Source organism: Podarcis vaucheri, assembly GCF_965113315.1.
Source record: "Podarcis vaucheri genome assembly, chromosome: 18".
In the NCBI taxonomy this organism is placed as follows: domain Eukaryota; kingdom Metazoa; phylum Chordata; class Lepidosauria; order Squamata; family Lacertidae; genus Podarcis; species Podarcis vaucheri.
The window spans coordinates 6,173,067-6,189,396 of NC_138756.1; the positions used below are offsets into that span (position 1 = coordinate 6,173,067).

The 16,330-nt window shown below is 49.0% G+C and overlaps 1 protein-coding gene and 2 long non-coding RNA genes across 3 annotated transcripts in view; 1 reads left to right on the top strand and 2 right to left on the bottom strand.

Moving 5' to 3' along the window:
• On the top strand, positions 1-11,279 carry LOC309523092. Its single transcript, XR_014215239.1, has 3 exons — positions 1-396; positions 9,207-9,387; positions 10,778-11,279. It is a non-coding gene; the product is annotated as an uncharacterized lncRNA (long non-coding RNA).
• LOC309523112 lies at positions 703-4,460 on the bottom strand. Its single transcript, XR_014215261.1, has 3 exons — positions 3,983-4,460; positions 2,140-3,160; positions 703-749 (listed from the first exon to the last, which is right to left on the bottom strand). It is a non-coding gene; the product is annotated as an uncharacterized lncRNA (long non-coding RNA).
• Positions 6,005-16,330, bottom strand: part of LOC309522769 (vomeronasal type-2 receptor 26-like) — a 24,424-nt gene continuing 14,098 nt past the window's right edge. Inside the window, exons 2-7 of the mRNA XM_082206320.1 lie at positions 12,176-12,620; positions 10,353-10,644; positions 9,271-10,080; positions 8,334-8,561; positions 7,240-7,366; positions 6,005-6,971 (exon numbers count right to left, since the gene is read on the bottom strand). Of these exons, the coding sequence (XP_082062446.1) occupies positions 6,073-6,971; positions 7,240-7,366; positions 8,334-8,561; positions 9,271-10,080; positions 10,353-10,644; positions 12,176-12,402 (2,583 nt within the window). The 5' untranslated portion in view covers positions 12,403-12,620 and the 3' untranslated portion in view covers positions 6,005-6,072. The remainder of the gene's footprint in view (positions 6,972-7,239; positions 7,367-8,333; positions 8,562-9,270; positions 10,081-10,352; positions 10,645-12,175; positions 12,621-16,330) is intronic.

Below are 16,330 nucleotides of genomic sequence, written 5' to 3' on the forward strand. Positions count from 1 at the left end.
CTAATTTATCAAGAAAGCTAATGTGAAACCTAAGAGAATACCACTTGGGATTTATTTATTTGGTTATACACTGGAAGAAACGGTTAAATTTCAAATTAATCCGAAACCCCACAGCAGGGCATGCTGGGAATTGACCGTTGGCCTGAGGGAGCTGGCAGTGCATGCTGGGAACTAGACTGCAACTGCCGCCGCTCAGCAGCCTGGACCATGGCGGAGGCTGGCGGGAGTCGCAGGGCCTTTTGAAGGTGGCCCCTTCCCCTCCGAGGGCAGAGAAAGGCCCGGCCCCATGGCCCTCCTGCCTCTGCCTCCGCCAGGGACACCAGCGCCTGCAGCCCGTCCAGCTGCACTCTGCACGCCCTCAGAGGCCAGAGAGGCTGGCAGGGGCAGGGCCCCCAGGTGGGCCCAGGAGAGAGAGGGGCCCCTGGGGGGATTTGCACTCTGCACGCCCTCAGAGGCCGGAGAGGCTGGCAGGGGGAGGGCCCCCAGGTGGGCCCAGGAGAGAGAGGGGCCCCTGGGGGGATTTGCACTCTGCACACCCTCAGAGGCCGGAGAGGCTGACAGGGGCAGGGCCCCCAGGTGGGCCCAGGAGAGAGAGGGGCCCCTGGGGGGATTTGCACTCTGCACGCCCTCAGAGGCCGGAGAGGCTGGCAGGGGGAGGGCCCCCAGGTGGGCCCAGGAGAGAGAGGGGCCCCTGGGGGGATTTGCACTCTGCACACCCTCAGAGGCCGGAGAGGCTGGCAGGGGGAGGGCTCCCAGGTGGGCCCAGGAGAGAGAGGGGCCCCTGGGGGGATTTGCACTCTGCACGCCCTCAGAGGCCGGAGAGGCTGGCAGGGGGAGGGCCCCCAGGTGGGCCCAGGAGAGAGAGGGGCCCCTGGGGGGATTTGCACTCTGCACGCCCTCAGAGGCCAGAGAGGCTGGCAGGGGCAGGGCCCCCAGGTGGGCCCAGGAGAGAGAGGGGCCCCTGGGGGGATTTGCACTCTGCACGCCCTCAGAGGCCGGAGAGGCTGGCAGGGGCAGGGCCCCCAGGTGGGCCCAGGAGAGAGAGGGGCCCCTGGGGGGATTTGCACTCTGCACACCCTCAGAGGCCGGAGAGGCTGACAGGGGCAGGGCCCCCAGGTGGGCCCAGGAGAGAGAGGGGCCCCTGGGGGGATTTGCACTCTGCACGCCCTCAGAGGCCGGAGAGGCTGGCAGGGGGAGGGCCCCCAGGTGGGCCCAGGAGAGAGAGGGGCCCCTGGGGGGATTTGCACTCTGCACGCCCTCAGAGGCCGGAGAGGCTGGCAGGGGGAGGGCCCCCAGGTGGGCCCAGGAGAGAGAGGGGCCCCTGGGGGGATTTGCACTCTGCACGCCCTCAGAGGCCGGAGAGGCTGGCAGGGGGAGGGCCCCCAGGTGGGCCCAGGAGAGAGAGGGGCCCCTGGGGGGATTTGCACTCTGCACACCCTCAGAGGCCGGAGAGGCTGACAGGGGCAGGGCCCCCAGGTGGGCCCGGTAGAGAGAGGGGCCCCTGGGGGGATTTGCACTCTGCACGCCCTCAGAGGCCAGAGAGGCTGACAGGGGCAGGGCCCCCAGGTGATCCCGGGAGAGAGGGGGGCCCCTTGGGGGATCTGCACTCTGCACGCCCTCAGAGGCTGGAGAGGCTGGCAGGGCCCCCAGGTGAGCCCGGGAGAGAGGGGGGCCCCTTGGGGGATCTGCACTCTGCACGCCCTCAGAGGCTGGAGAGGCTGGCAGGGCCCCCAGGTGAGCCCGGGAGAGAGAGGGGCCCCTGGGGGATTTGCACTCTGCACGCCCTCAGAGGCTTCGTAGTCTAAGCTCAGGGGGCTCTCTGAGCCGGCATCTCTCTGGGGGGTGAGGGGTTTCTTCCCATGGGTCAACATCCTTCTTAAATTGTGGTGCCCAGAACTGGACACAGTATTCCAGGTGGGGACTGACCAAGGCAGAACAGAGCTCAGTCTTGTAAGCCACTGGGATTAGCAGCAATAAAAGTAACAATAATCACTTCGTTAACAAATATTTATGCTGCTTAACTATGTGTGCATTTCAATCCCTTATTCATTGTTGTGAGTAGTAATTTTAAGTGCATTCTTAATATTACAATCAAGGTGCGATGCTTTTAAAATGCACATTTTCTTTAAATATAAACACAGAAATACGGTAAATGAAGCTCTCAATTCATCGGATGATGACCTGTGCCACAAAGAGGGAGCCAGGCAGAGGGCCTTCTTGGTGGTGGCGCCCGCCCTGTGGAACGCCCTCCCAGCAGATGTCAAGGAAGTGAACAACTACCTGACTTTTAGAAGACATCTGAAGGTAGCCCTGTTCAGGGAAGTTTGTAATGTTTGATGTATTTATCGTGTTTTTCATATTCTATTGGGAGCCACCCTGAGTGGCTGGGGAAACCAAGCCAGATGGTGGGGTAGAAATAAATTGTTGTTGTTGTTACACTAGATTTAATGAACACTCATATCAGAGTGCCCTGGAAATTGATGGCCAGAGTCTTTTATATACTAACCTTTTATGCTCTTCCACATCCGTTTAATGCTCCGAAACCCCTCTTTTAGCTTCTTTTAGACTTTTATGTATACTTTGTGTTTTAATATTTTTTAGCTTTACGTTTTGCAGACTGGAAACGACTCTACCCCACCCTACTGAATGCTGGTCTACTACCGTAATAAAGATTTGATGGATTGAAATGAAAAATCCTGTAGTAATGCTGTGATTGGACACCGAAATAATATAATACAGGGTGATTCATAATGAAATATACAGTTTCCAGATCCTGTAAGACCGGCGCCGACACGGAAAACAGCTGCGAACCGTGAGGTAGATGTACTCATAAAGTGATGGAGGTGATGGTGCGCGTGTCACGTGACTAGTCAGGCGAAATGGCTGCGTCTGCAGTGGAGAAGGCGTTTTGTGTTCTTGAATTGAGCAAAATGGAGTTTGTTGTGCAACGGCATTTGCAATTGCGATGTGTGTTGTGTGACAAACGGTGCATACATAGAACACCTGTGACTGTTTCTAAAATACTTTAAACATTCCCCTACAATTCTGTCACAGGTAACATGAGATATATTCTCATTAATAGTGTGTTGAAACTGTATACTTCATTATGAATCACCTTGTATAATAACATAACAACATAACATATCATAACATAACATACCTGTCAGGGGCTCAGGAACAGACGCACAGGGGAGAGAGGAAATGGAGAGCGAAGGGGAAGGATCTGAGGGCAGCGTAGGGGAGTATGGCAGTGACCCGAGAGATTCCATGAGCTTCTCCAGCGAATCAGAAGATTCCCAGAAGGAGGCGCCGATGGTCAGGGCAAGGGGGGTCCCAGGGGGGACGCACCAGAAACAAGGGGCCAGCGGGGACTCCCAAAGCAGCAGCGGGAGATCAGGACCAGCTTCCCCACCAGAGCGTAGTGGGGGGGGGGGAAGAGTCCCATGCGTCTCCTCCAGCAGGGAGAGAAGATGAGTCAGGGCTGACCACGCCTCTATCGGAGAGTGGGGGAACGGAGGGGAGGTCAGTTCCAGCTAGCCCCCCCGAAGGGGGAAGCAGTGACAGGAGCAGTGTAACGGTCAGGAGGAAGGTTGCCGGCTGGGCGCGCGCGCCAAGTTCGAATGTACAGGCGTGTGAGACAGCAGAAAACCCGGATTGGGAACCAGGTCCCAAAGCCCGCCGGAGGCAGGGGGAAGACTCAGGGGACTCAGCGTCAGAAGAGTCTAGGAAGGGCGAGACCACAGCGGACAGGCGGACCCAGAGGAGGAAAGAGCAGAGGAAGAGGTGGAGCCAGGCTAGAGTCTTAAACTGGTGTCTGGGGGGAGGAGATTCAGACGGAGCTTCAGCAGTCTAGAGTTTCAGATGTAGAGATGCGCGCTGCGGCTGTGAAAGTAAAACTGAACTTCAATAAAGGCTTTTGTATATAACAACGAACCGGCGTTGGTCCTTTGTGAGCTGGGACCTCGGGCAGCTCTGACAATACCGTATTTTTCGCTCTATAACACGCACCGGACCATAACACGCACGTAGTTTTTAGAGGAGGAAAACAAGAAAAAAAATATTCTAAACGAAATAGTGGATATATGATTATTGTGGTTCATGCTGTGGCCACAGACATGTGATCTGACAGTGAGTTTGGAGTAGCCCAATGCAAAAATCCTGAGGATCCATGCTTTGTAACCACGGGGGAGGGAAGGAAGGGGAACCATGGATCCTCTGCTCATGACTGCAGCAGATCCCCCCCGCCACCCGCAGGCATTCGCTCCATAACACGCACAGACATTTCCCCTTACTTTCTAGGAGGAAAAAAGTGAGTGTTATGGTGCAAAAAATATGGTAACACATAACATAACATAATATATCGTACTTTTCTGTGTATAAGACGAGAAAATGGGATCCCCCCTTTTCTTCATTTTGAGTCCCCCCAAATAGGGGGAGTCTTATACACGGGGGCATGTTCTACATGGGAAAATACAGTAATATGTAATGTAATGTAATGTAATGTAATGTAATGTAATGTTATAATATAATATAATATAATATAATATAATATAATATAATATAATATAATATAATATAATATGTAAAGGTAAAGGGACCCCTGACCATTAGATCCAGTCGTGACCGACTCTGGGGTTGCGGCGCTCATCTCGCTTTATTGGCCGAGGGGGCCGGCGTACAGCTTCTGGTTCATGTGGGGAGCATGACTGAGCCGCTTCTGGCGAACCAGAGCAGCGTACGGAAACACCGTTTACCTTCCTGCCGGAGCGGTACCTATTTATCTACTTGCACTTTGAGGTGCTTTCGAACTGCTAGGTTGGCAGGAGCAGGGACCGAGCAACGGGAGCTCACCCCGTCATTGCGGGGATTCGAACCGCCAACCTTCTGATCGGCAAGCCCTAAACTCTGTGGTTTAACCCACAGCACCACCCGTGTCCCAACAGAATAGAATAATAATAATAATAATAATAATAATAATAATAATAATAATAATAATTTATTATTTGTACCCCGCCCATGGGTTTCCCCAGCCACTCTGGGCAGCTTCCATAGAAACCAAAAAACACTAAAATATCATACATTAAAAACTTCCCTGAACAGGGCTGCCTTAAGATGCCTTCTGAATGTCAGGTAGTTGTTTATCGTTTTGACTAGAATAGAATAGAATATACATTCCCCCAAATTAATATTTCATTATAATTAATATTAGTAATAATAATGAAATAAGTCAAGCCAGAGGCTCCTCCCAGCTCTGCCCTGCCTAGGGGGCGTGACCACTCTCCACTAAACCCCGCCCCACCTCTCCCCACTTTCCACTGCTGCCTTTCGCGACTGATTGCCTTCCCCAGCTCTACTCGCCCCACCTCCTTTCACAATGACTCTCCAAGATTGGCGTAGGCGGCCTGCCACTCTCGTGAGCGCCGGAGTTCCCTCTCCCATCTCTTCCCAGCTGCCTCGCCCGCCCCTAACCCTGGCCAGTGCAATAAAGTTCATTGGATCCCAGTCAAGGCTTGTCTAAGATCAGTTGCTACTCGTTGGAACAGGGAGCAGAGCTCACACAATACAGAAATTAAACCAACAGACTATGGAAGATGTTTTAAATGAATTTCTCAGTTTATTCATTTACAAAGCTTAGGAGAAGGAAATGATGGGAAGGGAGCTTATGAATGATAGCGCGTAAATGTGGGAAATGGAGCATAGAAAAGTGAATACATAGAACTGGCATAACCAAACAGTATTGCGGAATATTAGAATTGATATGGTTCATAGGTAGTCATGACAAAGCAAACAGACTCAAAAACCTTTTAAATCTTTTTAAAATTATTAAAAGATAATAGTTTACAAACTAAGGGCAGTAGACCAGGGCTCATTGTAGTCATTGGCAAAGCAAGGTAGCAAAACATTTCCTCCCATCTTATGGTTCATGTGAACAGGACTACACAAAACCTGGGCTAAGAAGGAACACAATCTCTTTCAGAGGTGGAAAAGGAGGAACATGGATGAGCAGGTGTGTTTCCTTTATGCACTTCTGGACATCAGGAACATGGAATGTTTTAAGAATCAGATGTCCCCTTAATTCCTTGTTGTCAGGTGCTCCTTTGTGTTCAGATCAGGCCTCAGCACAATAATGTAGCACTTGGGAAGGAAGATGCAGCCCAGAAGCCCAGCACTGGAGGCCAACATAGAGAAGATCTGCACGGCCACCATGTACTTGCCCTTGGTGCTCAGGTAGGTGGGCACAAAAGACACCCAAACACTGCAGAAGACGAGCATGCTGAAGGTGATCAGCTTGGCTTCGTTGAAGGAGCCAGGCAGCTTCCTGGCTAAGAAAGCCACCGTGAAGCAGGTGGCAGCCAAGAAGCCCAGGTAGCCGAGGGCAACGTAAAACATGGCCACAGACCCTTCGTTGCATTGCAGAATGATCTCTTCCACCTGGGAGCGCATGTCGGGCTCTGGGAATGGGGGAGAAGAGCCCAGCCAGATGGTGCAGATGAGAACTTGCCCCCCAGAACAGGAGATGACAATGGAGTTGGCCAGACTCTTGCCCAGCCATCTCCTCACCTTGTTCCCGGGCTTTGTGGCCAGGAAGGCCAGCACCACCGTGATGGTCTTTGCCAAGACAGAAGAAACAGCAGCTGAGAAGATGATGCTGAAGGCCGTTTGTCGGAGAAGGCAGGTCTCTTTCCTTGGGCGCCCGATGAAGAGGAAGGAGGACAAAAAGGAAAGCAGGAGGGAGACGAGGAGGATGTAGGAGAGGTCCCGGTTGTTGGCTTTGACTATGGGAGTTTCCTTGTATTTAATGAAGATTCCCAACACAGTGCCTGCTGTTAAGGACAAGAAGAGGGCAACGGAAGCTAAAAACATTCCTAAATGTTCTCCATAAGTCAGGAAGGTGATAATCTTGGGGACACATTGATCTCTGTCCTTGTTTGAATGGTGATCTTCTGAGCATTTGGTGCAATGTTCTGCATCTGAGAAAGAGAAAAAGAGTGGCTGCAACATCACTTACATCCCTAATGATCTGAACTCAATTACATTTTGAAAAAATCCTAGAGATTTCTTCCTTATGGTCATTCCTTTCAACTCTCTTCCAGGATGTAATGAAGGTGATTGTAAAGACGTTGAGGAAGGAGCCACATTCCCCAATGTCTGCAGAAATCTCACAAAAAGTGTTTGGGACTGGATTACTGCCCTGTGTTTACTCTCTCCAGAAATACCTTCCCCCTTGGAGTCACCCACCTTCCTGGGCGGAGAAGGTCCCTTCTGCACACCGAGCACAAGCATAGCAGCAAACAGGCTTTCCTTCTAGAACCACCTTGGCATATCCAGGTCGACATTTTTCATTACACCTGGAACGAGGCACGGCCTAACCAGAAAGACAAGAAGGTGCAAGAAAGAGGAACAGTTAGGAGTATTTGTTTGTATGTAATTCACTCATAGAGTGAGTTCAAACGGATCTCTGGACTGCAGCCTTTGACCCCTCATCAGGGTCCTTTCAACTCCTCACTGACCATTGGGGTGACCAGAATATCATGTTCTTCATAATTCGTTCAGGACAACTGAGGTTTGCGCCACAGAACTCTGTTTCCGCTTCTCCGTTTACCTGCTTCCCTGCTTAATAAATCTTCAAAGAAAATGGCAATGGAGTCTGAAATGTGATTTCCCCAAAGTTCAGGATTCGGATAATCTCTCAATCACTAATTAAGACAAATTTAATATGACTTTTCCAAATATTGGTTTCCCTCACTCTGTTTTTGAGGCATGCAAGGTTTCCTCTTATTGCTGATGAATGTCCTAGCTATTTCTAGTTCATATGCCATTCCTTAACATTAACCTTATATTAGAATAGGGTTTTTTTTTTAACTTCTCATCCTTCACCAACAGCCGTGCACCTCTCAATTTCTGCACATACAATAGTTTAACATTTGCAACATCTACAAGTGAGCTTACTCCATAAATTTAAAATATCCACAATAAATCAGTAATTATCATTTCTAAAATAAATTACTTTCCATCCTTCTGCATGTATGAAAACCCAATAGTTCACTTTTACTAGGGGCTTTCCCTTTTCTTCTTATCTACGTAGTCCTTTCTGTCGAAGATTCTGGTGTCTTCTCTGAGGACCTCTGTGCTCTATCCTTTCTTTGAGCACCCCAAATTCACCTCCTATCTCAGCTGCTATGAAAAGAAAGAGTGGTGGTTGCAGCTGTGATTGACGGTCAAGACACCATTGGTCAACCTGATATCCTGATATGGTCATTTTTCAGCGGTTGTTTAAGGAAAAACATAGTAGTAATCATCTCCTAGCCTTCTCCCTTTGTGATTTACCCTACCTTATTGAATTTCTTGGGCCACTCAATGGCTTCTGGGTTAATGGTGAACTTTATGCCAGCAGACGTCTCTCTCCTTATATTCCCAATTTTCACAAGGTCATGAGAAATATTGGGAAACATCACCCAGTTCACAATATCAAAGTCCACTGGTAGCTCCCAGTTCTCATCCAAGCACAGTCTGCCTCTGGAAGTATTCAGACACCGGATTTCTCTTAAGAAAGGGTGAAGCTGGAATGGCAGGGGAAAACACCAGCATTAAGAAAACGGGAAGCCAAGATGGATATCTCAGTCCTACTCACTTCAACCTCTTATGGTTTGGGGCTGCGTGTGTCTCATGTAGAGTGGAATTCCTATTCAGCCATTTTTATTACTACAGACCCTGCAAGTGCTCCAATTTTCCAGGGATGTCCCTGAATTAGAGACAGTTTTTCATTTGATCCTGGAATTTCCCAACTTTGCTTAGAATGTCCCTATTTTCATTGGAGAAATGTTGGCAGATGTGGAGTTATCCAACCCACAAGGCGTCCAATCCTATATCGGGAATTTTTATTATGTTTAATATTTTAGTATGAATTTCTTTATTTTGGGAGCTGCCCAGAGTGCTGAGGCAACTGAAGAAGATGTATAAACAGTGCTATTATTCTAGAAAAGAAGGCGCCAGAACTCAACATGAGCACTTCCCTCTTAGAATGGCAATGGCACCCACCTGAAAGGTGCCAAAACTGAGTTCCAGCGAATTCTCCCCTGAAAAAAGCCCCGGGGTGTCAACAGTAAAATTTTCATTATGGAATGGGATGTCCCTATTTTCATCAGAGAAATGTTGGGCGGTCTGCTACTATTACTAATACTAATAGTAACTATGATATTTTACAGGTCTATCCCCAGTCAAGATCAGCATCTGTGTGGACTGCAGTTTGCAAAAAGGGGAGGGAAATACCTGCCATGGCTGTAGCCTTGCGTGTCCCCATTGCTCTCCTTCCTCCACCATCAGCCTCCTCTGGGATCTAGTTGAAAGCGAAGCATGCAAGGCCTGAGCCACAGCCTGAACATTGATGTAAGTGCTATAGCTGTCTAGAAACAGAGCTCTGCCACGCTCCTCTTGGGGCAATGGCTGCAGGTTCTCCTCCTCTCTGCATCTTACCCTGCCTTTCACGGACAACAGATGCTTTGAATATGAACACTGAAATGCTTGATTGAAATAATCCTCAATATTGGTCTGAAATTTATATTTGTCACTTTTGCTGCTCCTTATTCCAGTCTGAATTTCAAAGGACAGAGAACCATGGAGGTACCGGAACATATCTGGAGAGAGGTAAATGCCAGTTCTGATTTCTAGCAAAGCTGTTGTGATCCAGACTTTTCCCCCGAATTCCTTCTCATAGAAATGATGTATTACCACGAGTCCTATGATACTCAGTGCACTGGTTATATAGGAAACAAATACCCCAACTTGTCTCCATAGGAAAAAAGATTCCCCAGGCCTGATAAATTGATCCATATCATTTTCTGGTACTCTTTTTGATAAAGAAATGCAGATCCCTTTGCTGAGCATCAGAGGTTTCACAGCGCTCACAAATCTTTCTCCATTGTCATTGTCTGGAGTGAAGAGGCCAATCCACGTCCATCCAAAATACAGGAGCAATTCAACAATCCCTTGGTACTGACTTTCCTCTTTGGGAGTCATCCGGTAGACAAAAGGGAAGAGGTTTTTATCTTCGAGAACCTGGGCAGTGAAGCCATAACTGATCTAGCAAGCAAAGCAAAGATCAGCAATTTATTTTACTTTCAGCATAAGATTTTTAATTATCTGAAATGACTGATATCTAAATCTCTTCTGGCTGAGGCTGATGGGAATTTTAGTCGGAAACATCTGGAGGTGTCAAGTTGGTGAAGGCTCAGTTTTGAAAAAGGGATGTTGAATCCATAGCTCAGGATTTTCCCATTTTAAAAAATATCCCTGCTTAGTAGTATTTTACGGAGTTGAACTTCTCTGTCCCTCCATGCTCTCCCACTACTTACCTGTGGGATTTTGTAGATGCCTGACAAGGCTGAAATCACTCTTGAGATCAAAGTGTTGCTTCTTTCAAGAACAGCCAGCAGGTGATTCTGAACTCCACAGTGATAATTGGGAATATTGCATCCACTGCCTGCAAGCAGCTCTAGCATGGCGTCCGAAGTCAACCTTGCATCGAAATGGTTCTCATAGAGGTTGTAGCCCAGGGTGATGTTGGGTAAGAGCCTGAGATCCTGGTTGATCTCTTGGATGGTGAGCGGGAAAGGCAACACGTGCCAGAAGAACCTATTTGCCTCCCTGCAATAAATGAATTCTTTAAAAAGAGTGAAACTGATATTCATATGAATGGGATGGAGGAAACATTATATAATCCACACAGATTAGTATTTATTTATCATTTTGCATTAATATCAAACCTTTTCCTGTCTAGCATAAAACAAAAATTTGGAAATCTCTGCTCCATGACAGGAGCTTTGATGCAAACAGCACACAGAGCTGTTCAGCAGTGGAAGATACTCCCTCCGAAGGTGACCATGTGTCATGGATGCTTCAGGTGAGATTCCTCTGGGTTCCTTCCATCTCTACATCTCTATGATTCTATTCTACTATGGTTTTATGAGTAAGAAATGAAGGCGCCCCTCAAAATGTGTGATATACTGGGAAGTTGCTGCAAGGGCTGCTTTTGCTGCAATGGTCTTTGGCGCCTTCCAAGGGGCTAGACTATAGGTAGATAAGAGACCATTTGACTGAACGAGAAGAAGCACCAAATACCTCAGTCCCCTTTTAGTTACAAATGAGGCCTGGTGGCTTTCAGGTTTGAGTGTGTGGTAAAATCTATAATTTTGCCCATGTTTGGATCAGTGACTCCACCAATGAGGACACACACTGGTCTGTATTCTTTTATATAATCATTTTATTTGAAGCATATCGTTCCTGCTTTCACCCATAAAAATCCACCCATTTTCAGGAGTTTCTAAAACCGCTTCTAATTATTTTTAAAATGACAGTGACAGAAAGGAAAAAATGCTGAGATTGGAGGAGGAAACCTTTAATGTAGCCCATGGTGAGCTGTAGGTCTCCTGTGGTATTGTGTCAATAGAACTGGGCTAAGGTTGTTCACAAATGATCCAAATAGAATAAATATAAAATAGGAAACAGGAACCTATGGATTCCAAGTGAAGAAATATCAAACATCTCACTACTTAGAAATGAGGCCAGTTGTGTATGTGAAAAAAGGAATAATTCCTTTTCACATTTTAGAGACCTGACTCCACGAACAAAGAAGTCTCCTGATTCATATTATTTTATTCATCATTTCAATTAAAGTACATCTTTTCTGCTCTTCAGCCACCAAACGTCACCCAGAGGATCTTAAATTCCATTTGTAAAACTGTAGCATTCCCTAACGACAGTTTCTGAATTGTCCAAATGGAATAATATTGAATAAAACCCTTGAGCCTTGGGAATTGCCTGAGTTTCATGGCATCCTGCAGGTGGGAAAATTCAGTGCATCCTTTTGACTCCTGACCAGATTCATTGGCATCCTTGCATTCTACTAAAAGCAACACAGAATCAAAGGAAGGAGAGTGTTTCACTAAGGAAGACCCAGGGAACAAGGAATCGGGAGAGGTTTGGGTGGAATCTTTTAGTGGACCCCTCAGCTCCCATCAGCCCAGCCAGCAAGACCAATGGTCAGGGCAGGGTAGACCTGCAACATGAGGACAGCCTTGGCTCCCTAGCCCTGAGACAGGGGCTCTTTCCTTGATAAGTAGGAACCATTACAAGGACTGGAGGACCATGAAACCCATCCACATATGATTTTATATACCTCTCACTCTTGGCGAAGGGTGTCTGAGAAAAGACGTATGGAGTTTCCTTATAAAAGGCTTTTGGAGATATGATCCCACTGATGAGAAAGTGTCCAGGCCGGTAGTAATTGAGAGCATCCGTTTGATCCCTGACCAGATTCAAGGGGCATTTCGCCTTGTGGTTCCCGTAGACTCCAAAGGGCATCATAAGCAGCAGAAGCAGCAACAGAAGGAGCAGGGATCTCATTCTGGCTCTGCCTCCTCCTTCTCCTCTTACCTGCCAAGGAGGCGAAGCAGAAGAACCCAAAGACTCTTGCAAGGCCAGACTGCCTGGGCTTTCCCAATCTGGGTGGTTTTCATCTATATCTTCGGAGCTAGGAAGCACAAGGCAGGCACACCCCTCTTTCGCCAGCTCTGCATCTTGACTCAGTCTGTCTCCAACACAGGAAATATTCTCGGCACTAACTTTTTCTTTACCAGACACAGTGCAATTAATATGGTCATGCTACTTTCTGAGGCTGATGTAACCTCCAGAAATATCTCCTGAGCATTTAGAAGAGGAGATGACTATAATTTTGATTATTCCAAGTGGAATAAGTTTCATCACACTAACTTTCCGAAGTCTTGAATGGCTCAGGCAGCAGGTGCAGAGATGGAGAAAAACATGATGGAGAAAAGTCAAAAGGTGTTTTTGGGAAATGGAAGTTTGGCCTGAACTTTGCTCCCAAGGACCAAAGAAGGAGCTGGATCCGACCATGGACTCTCCTTCCTTGGAGGTTTTGAAGCAGAGTTTGGATGGCTATCTGTTAGAGATGCTTTAGAGAGCCAGTGTGGTGTAGTGGTTAAGAGCGGTGGACTCGTAATCTGGGGAACCGGGTTCGCTTCCCTGCTTGTCCGCCTGCAGCTGCTGGTGACCTTGGGCTAGTCACACTTCTCTCGTCTCTCAGCCTCACTCCCCTCACAGAGTGTTTGTGGTGGGGAAGGAAGGAAAAGGAGATTGTTAGCCACTTTGAGACTCCTTAGGTGTAATGGTTCTAGGGGTTACTCTTGCGTAAGCCGGTGCAAACACCTGGCTGGGTCGCCTAAGTGAACCTTTTCTGTCCGGACAGCCACTCTCCCGTGGCTGTCTCAATCGCTGGCAGAATCCGTCAGTGGGCGTTTCTTAAACTTCTTCCAGCAAAGAAGCTCTTTGACGCCTAGTCTCCTCCTACTCTCTCTGCGCGAAAGCCTTCTGCGCAAGGAGGGCGTAGGCAGCGGAGGACCCCTACTCTCCCCGCTGGTCCCCGGCAAGGAGTCATGGGACCGCCTCGCTGCTTCCCCCATCTGCCCCCCTTCTCCACTGGTGCTACGCTGATTCTCTTCCCCAGAAGATGGGCTGCCTCTCCCAATCCCGGGACGCTCTCTGGAATCCCTCTGGATTTTGCTCTCTCCCTCCGGCACTGATGGCAGTTCCCTCACATCCACCTCCTCCTCAGAACCCCCACCCCCACCCCTGGCGTGATTTTCCGGTACAACCTCCTCTCTCTCCTCGGTCGACGATGCAGGGAATCCCCTGTCATCATCTTCTGAGGATTCAAAACCAGCCTCCCATCCTCTCGGACTTCTTCCCACTGGTTGAACCTCCCAGTCTGATCCTTCTCCCTTGGACACCTCCCCTCCCTCCTCTTCAGAGGCAGGAAAACCCACAAAGTCCCCTTCATCGTCTCTGGGTCGAAATTCTTCCTCCCAGAATCCAGCTAATGGTTTGGGCTTATCCGGGAACAAACCGTGGAATTCTTCCACCAGATACCCGTCAGTGATTGATTCAGCAGGGACCCAAGTGTTTTCAGACCTAGGTTCCCCCTCCCAGGCTACCAAGTACTCTACCTGGCGACCTCGCCACCTTGAATCGAGTATTTCCGTGGCTTCGTTACAGTGTTCCCTCTCCTCTACCCGCGGGTGGGTGGTAACCCCTCCCTCCCGTCCCGGGATTCCCGCCCCTCCCTGTAAGGTGAAAGTAGGGACCTATGGAACACCGGGTGTATCTTCATGCTGTCAGGCAACTTGAGTTTAAATGCCACTGGGTTAACCTGCTGTATTACCTCAAAAGGCCCCAGCCGCCTAGGCTGCAACTTCTTGCACCCTCCCTTTAGGGGCAACCCTTGGGATGACAACCACACTGGTCTCCCACCCGTATGGCCTCCCCCTCCCGACGGTGCCTGTCCACCTGCCTCTTGTAAACTTCCTTGGCCCGCTCCAAGTTCAGCCTGAGTTGCTGGTGTAAGGCCTCCATTTCCTCCACCAATTGCTCAGCCGCAGGTACACTCCATCCTTCCTCCCCCCGCCCCGGGAAGGCCCTGGGGTGACACCTGTAATTGGCCATGAAAGGGCTCATTCCCGTGGACACGTGTTTAGTGTTATTGTACGCAAATTCAGCCAAAGCTAATTTCTCTACCCAATCGGTCTGTCTCTCGCTGACATAGCAGCGTAGGTACTGCTGGAGTATACCGTTCGCTCTTTCGGCTTGACCGTTGGTTTCTGGGTGCCACGCCATCGAGAAGCTCACCTCGACCTGTAGCAAACTCATGAGTCTCCGCCAGAACCGGGAAGTAAATTGTTTCCCGCGATCCGAGATTACCCTCAATGGAGCCCCATGTAGTCTAAAAATGTGATCCACAAACAGCCTGGCTATCTCCTCTGCCGTTGCTGCATCCGAGCAAGCTATGAAATGGCACATTTTAGTCAGTAGATCGACCACTACCATGACCGCTGTCTTTCCCCTTGACTTGGGCAGATCTGTCATAAAATCACTGGACACCACCTCCCAGGGCCTTTCCGGTGTAGGTAAGGGTTCCAGTAGCCCCGCGGGGGCAGCCCTTTCCCCCTTTGCCCTCTGGCATCGGTCGCACCCTCGTACATATTCTCGTACGTCTTCCCTCACCTTTGGCCACCAGAACTGTAGCATGGTCTTGTGCTGTCCAAAGTGCCCAGCTGTTGGGTTGTCATGGTACCTTCCCCCTCAAAGGAAGTACCTTCCCCCTCAAAGTCTCCCCTGGTGCATACAGCGCCCCCTTATAGTACAGTAGCCCTTCCTTTTCCTCAAACCCTCCATTGACTTCCTTTCCGTCCCTGAGTTCCCTGATTTTTGTCTGAGCAAACTCATCGTCTCTGGTGAGACCTGCCAGTTCTCGTTTCCCAACCAACACTCCCCCACACACACACCGGTCCTCAGGGAACACGTAGAATCATAGAATCATAGAATCATAGAGTTGGAAGAGACCACAAGGGCCATCGAGTCCAACCCCCTGCCAAGCAGGAAACACCATCAGAGCACTCCTGACATATGGTTGTCAAGCCTCTGCTTAAAGGCCTCCAAAGTAGGAGACTCCACCACACTCCTTGGCAGCAAATTCCACTGTCGAACAGCTCTTACTGTCAGGAAGTTCTTCCTAATGTTTAGGTGGAATCTTCTTTCTTGTAGTTTGGATCCATTGCTCCGTGTCCGCTTCTCCGGAGCAGCAGAAAACAACCTTTCTCCCTCCTCTATGTGACATCCTTTTATATATTTGAACATGGCTATCATATCACCCCTTAACCTCCTCTTCTCCAGGCTAAACATGCCCAGCTCCCTTAGCCGTTCCTCATAAGGCATCGTTTCCAGGCCTTTGACCATTTTGGTTGCCCTCCTCTGGACACGTTCCAGTTTGTCAGTGTCCTTCTTGAATTGTGGTGCCCAGAACTGGACACAGTACTCCAGGTGTGGTCTGACCAGAGCAGAATACAGTGGCACTATTACTTCCCTTGATCTAGATGCTATACTCCTATTGATGCAGCCCAGAATTGCATTGGCTTTTTTAGCTGCCGCGTCACACTGTTGGCTCATGTCAAGTTTGTGGTCAACCAAGACTCCTAGATCCTTTTCACATGTACTGCTCTCAAGCCAGGTGTCCCCCATCTTGTATTTGTGCCTCTCATTTTTTTTGCCCAAGTGCAATACTTTACATTTCTCCCTGTTAAAATTCATCTTGTTTGTTTTGGCCCAGTTCTCTAATCTGTCAAGGTCGTTTTGAAGTGTGATCCTGTCCTCTGGGGTGTTAGCCACCCCTCCCAGTTTGGTGTCATCTGCAAATTTGATCAGGATGCCCTTGAGTCCATCATCCAAGTCGTTGATAAAGATGTTGAATAAGACCGGGCCC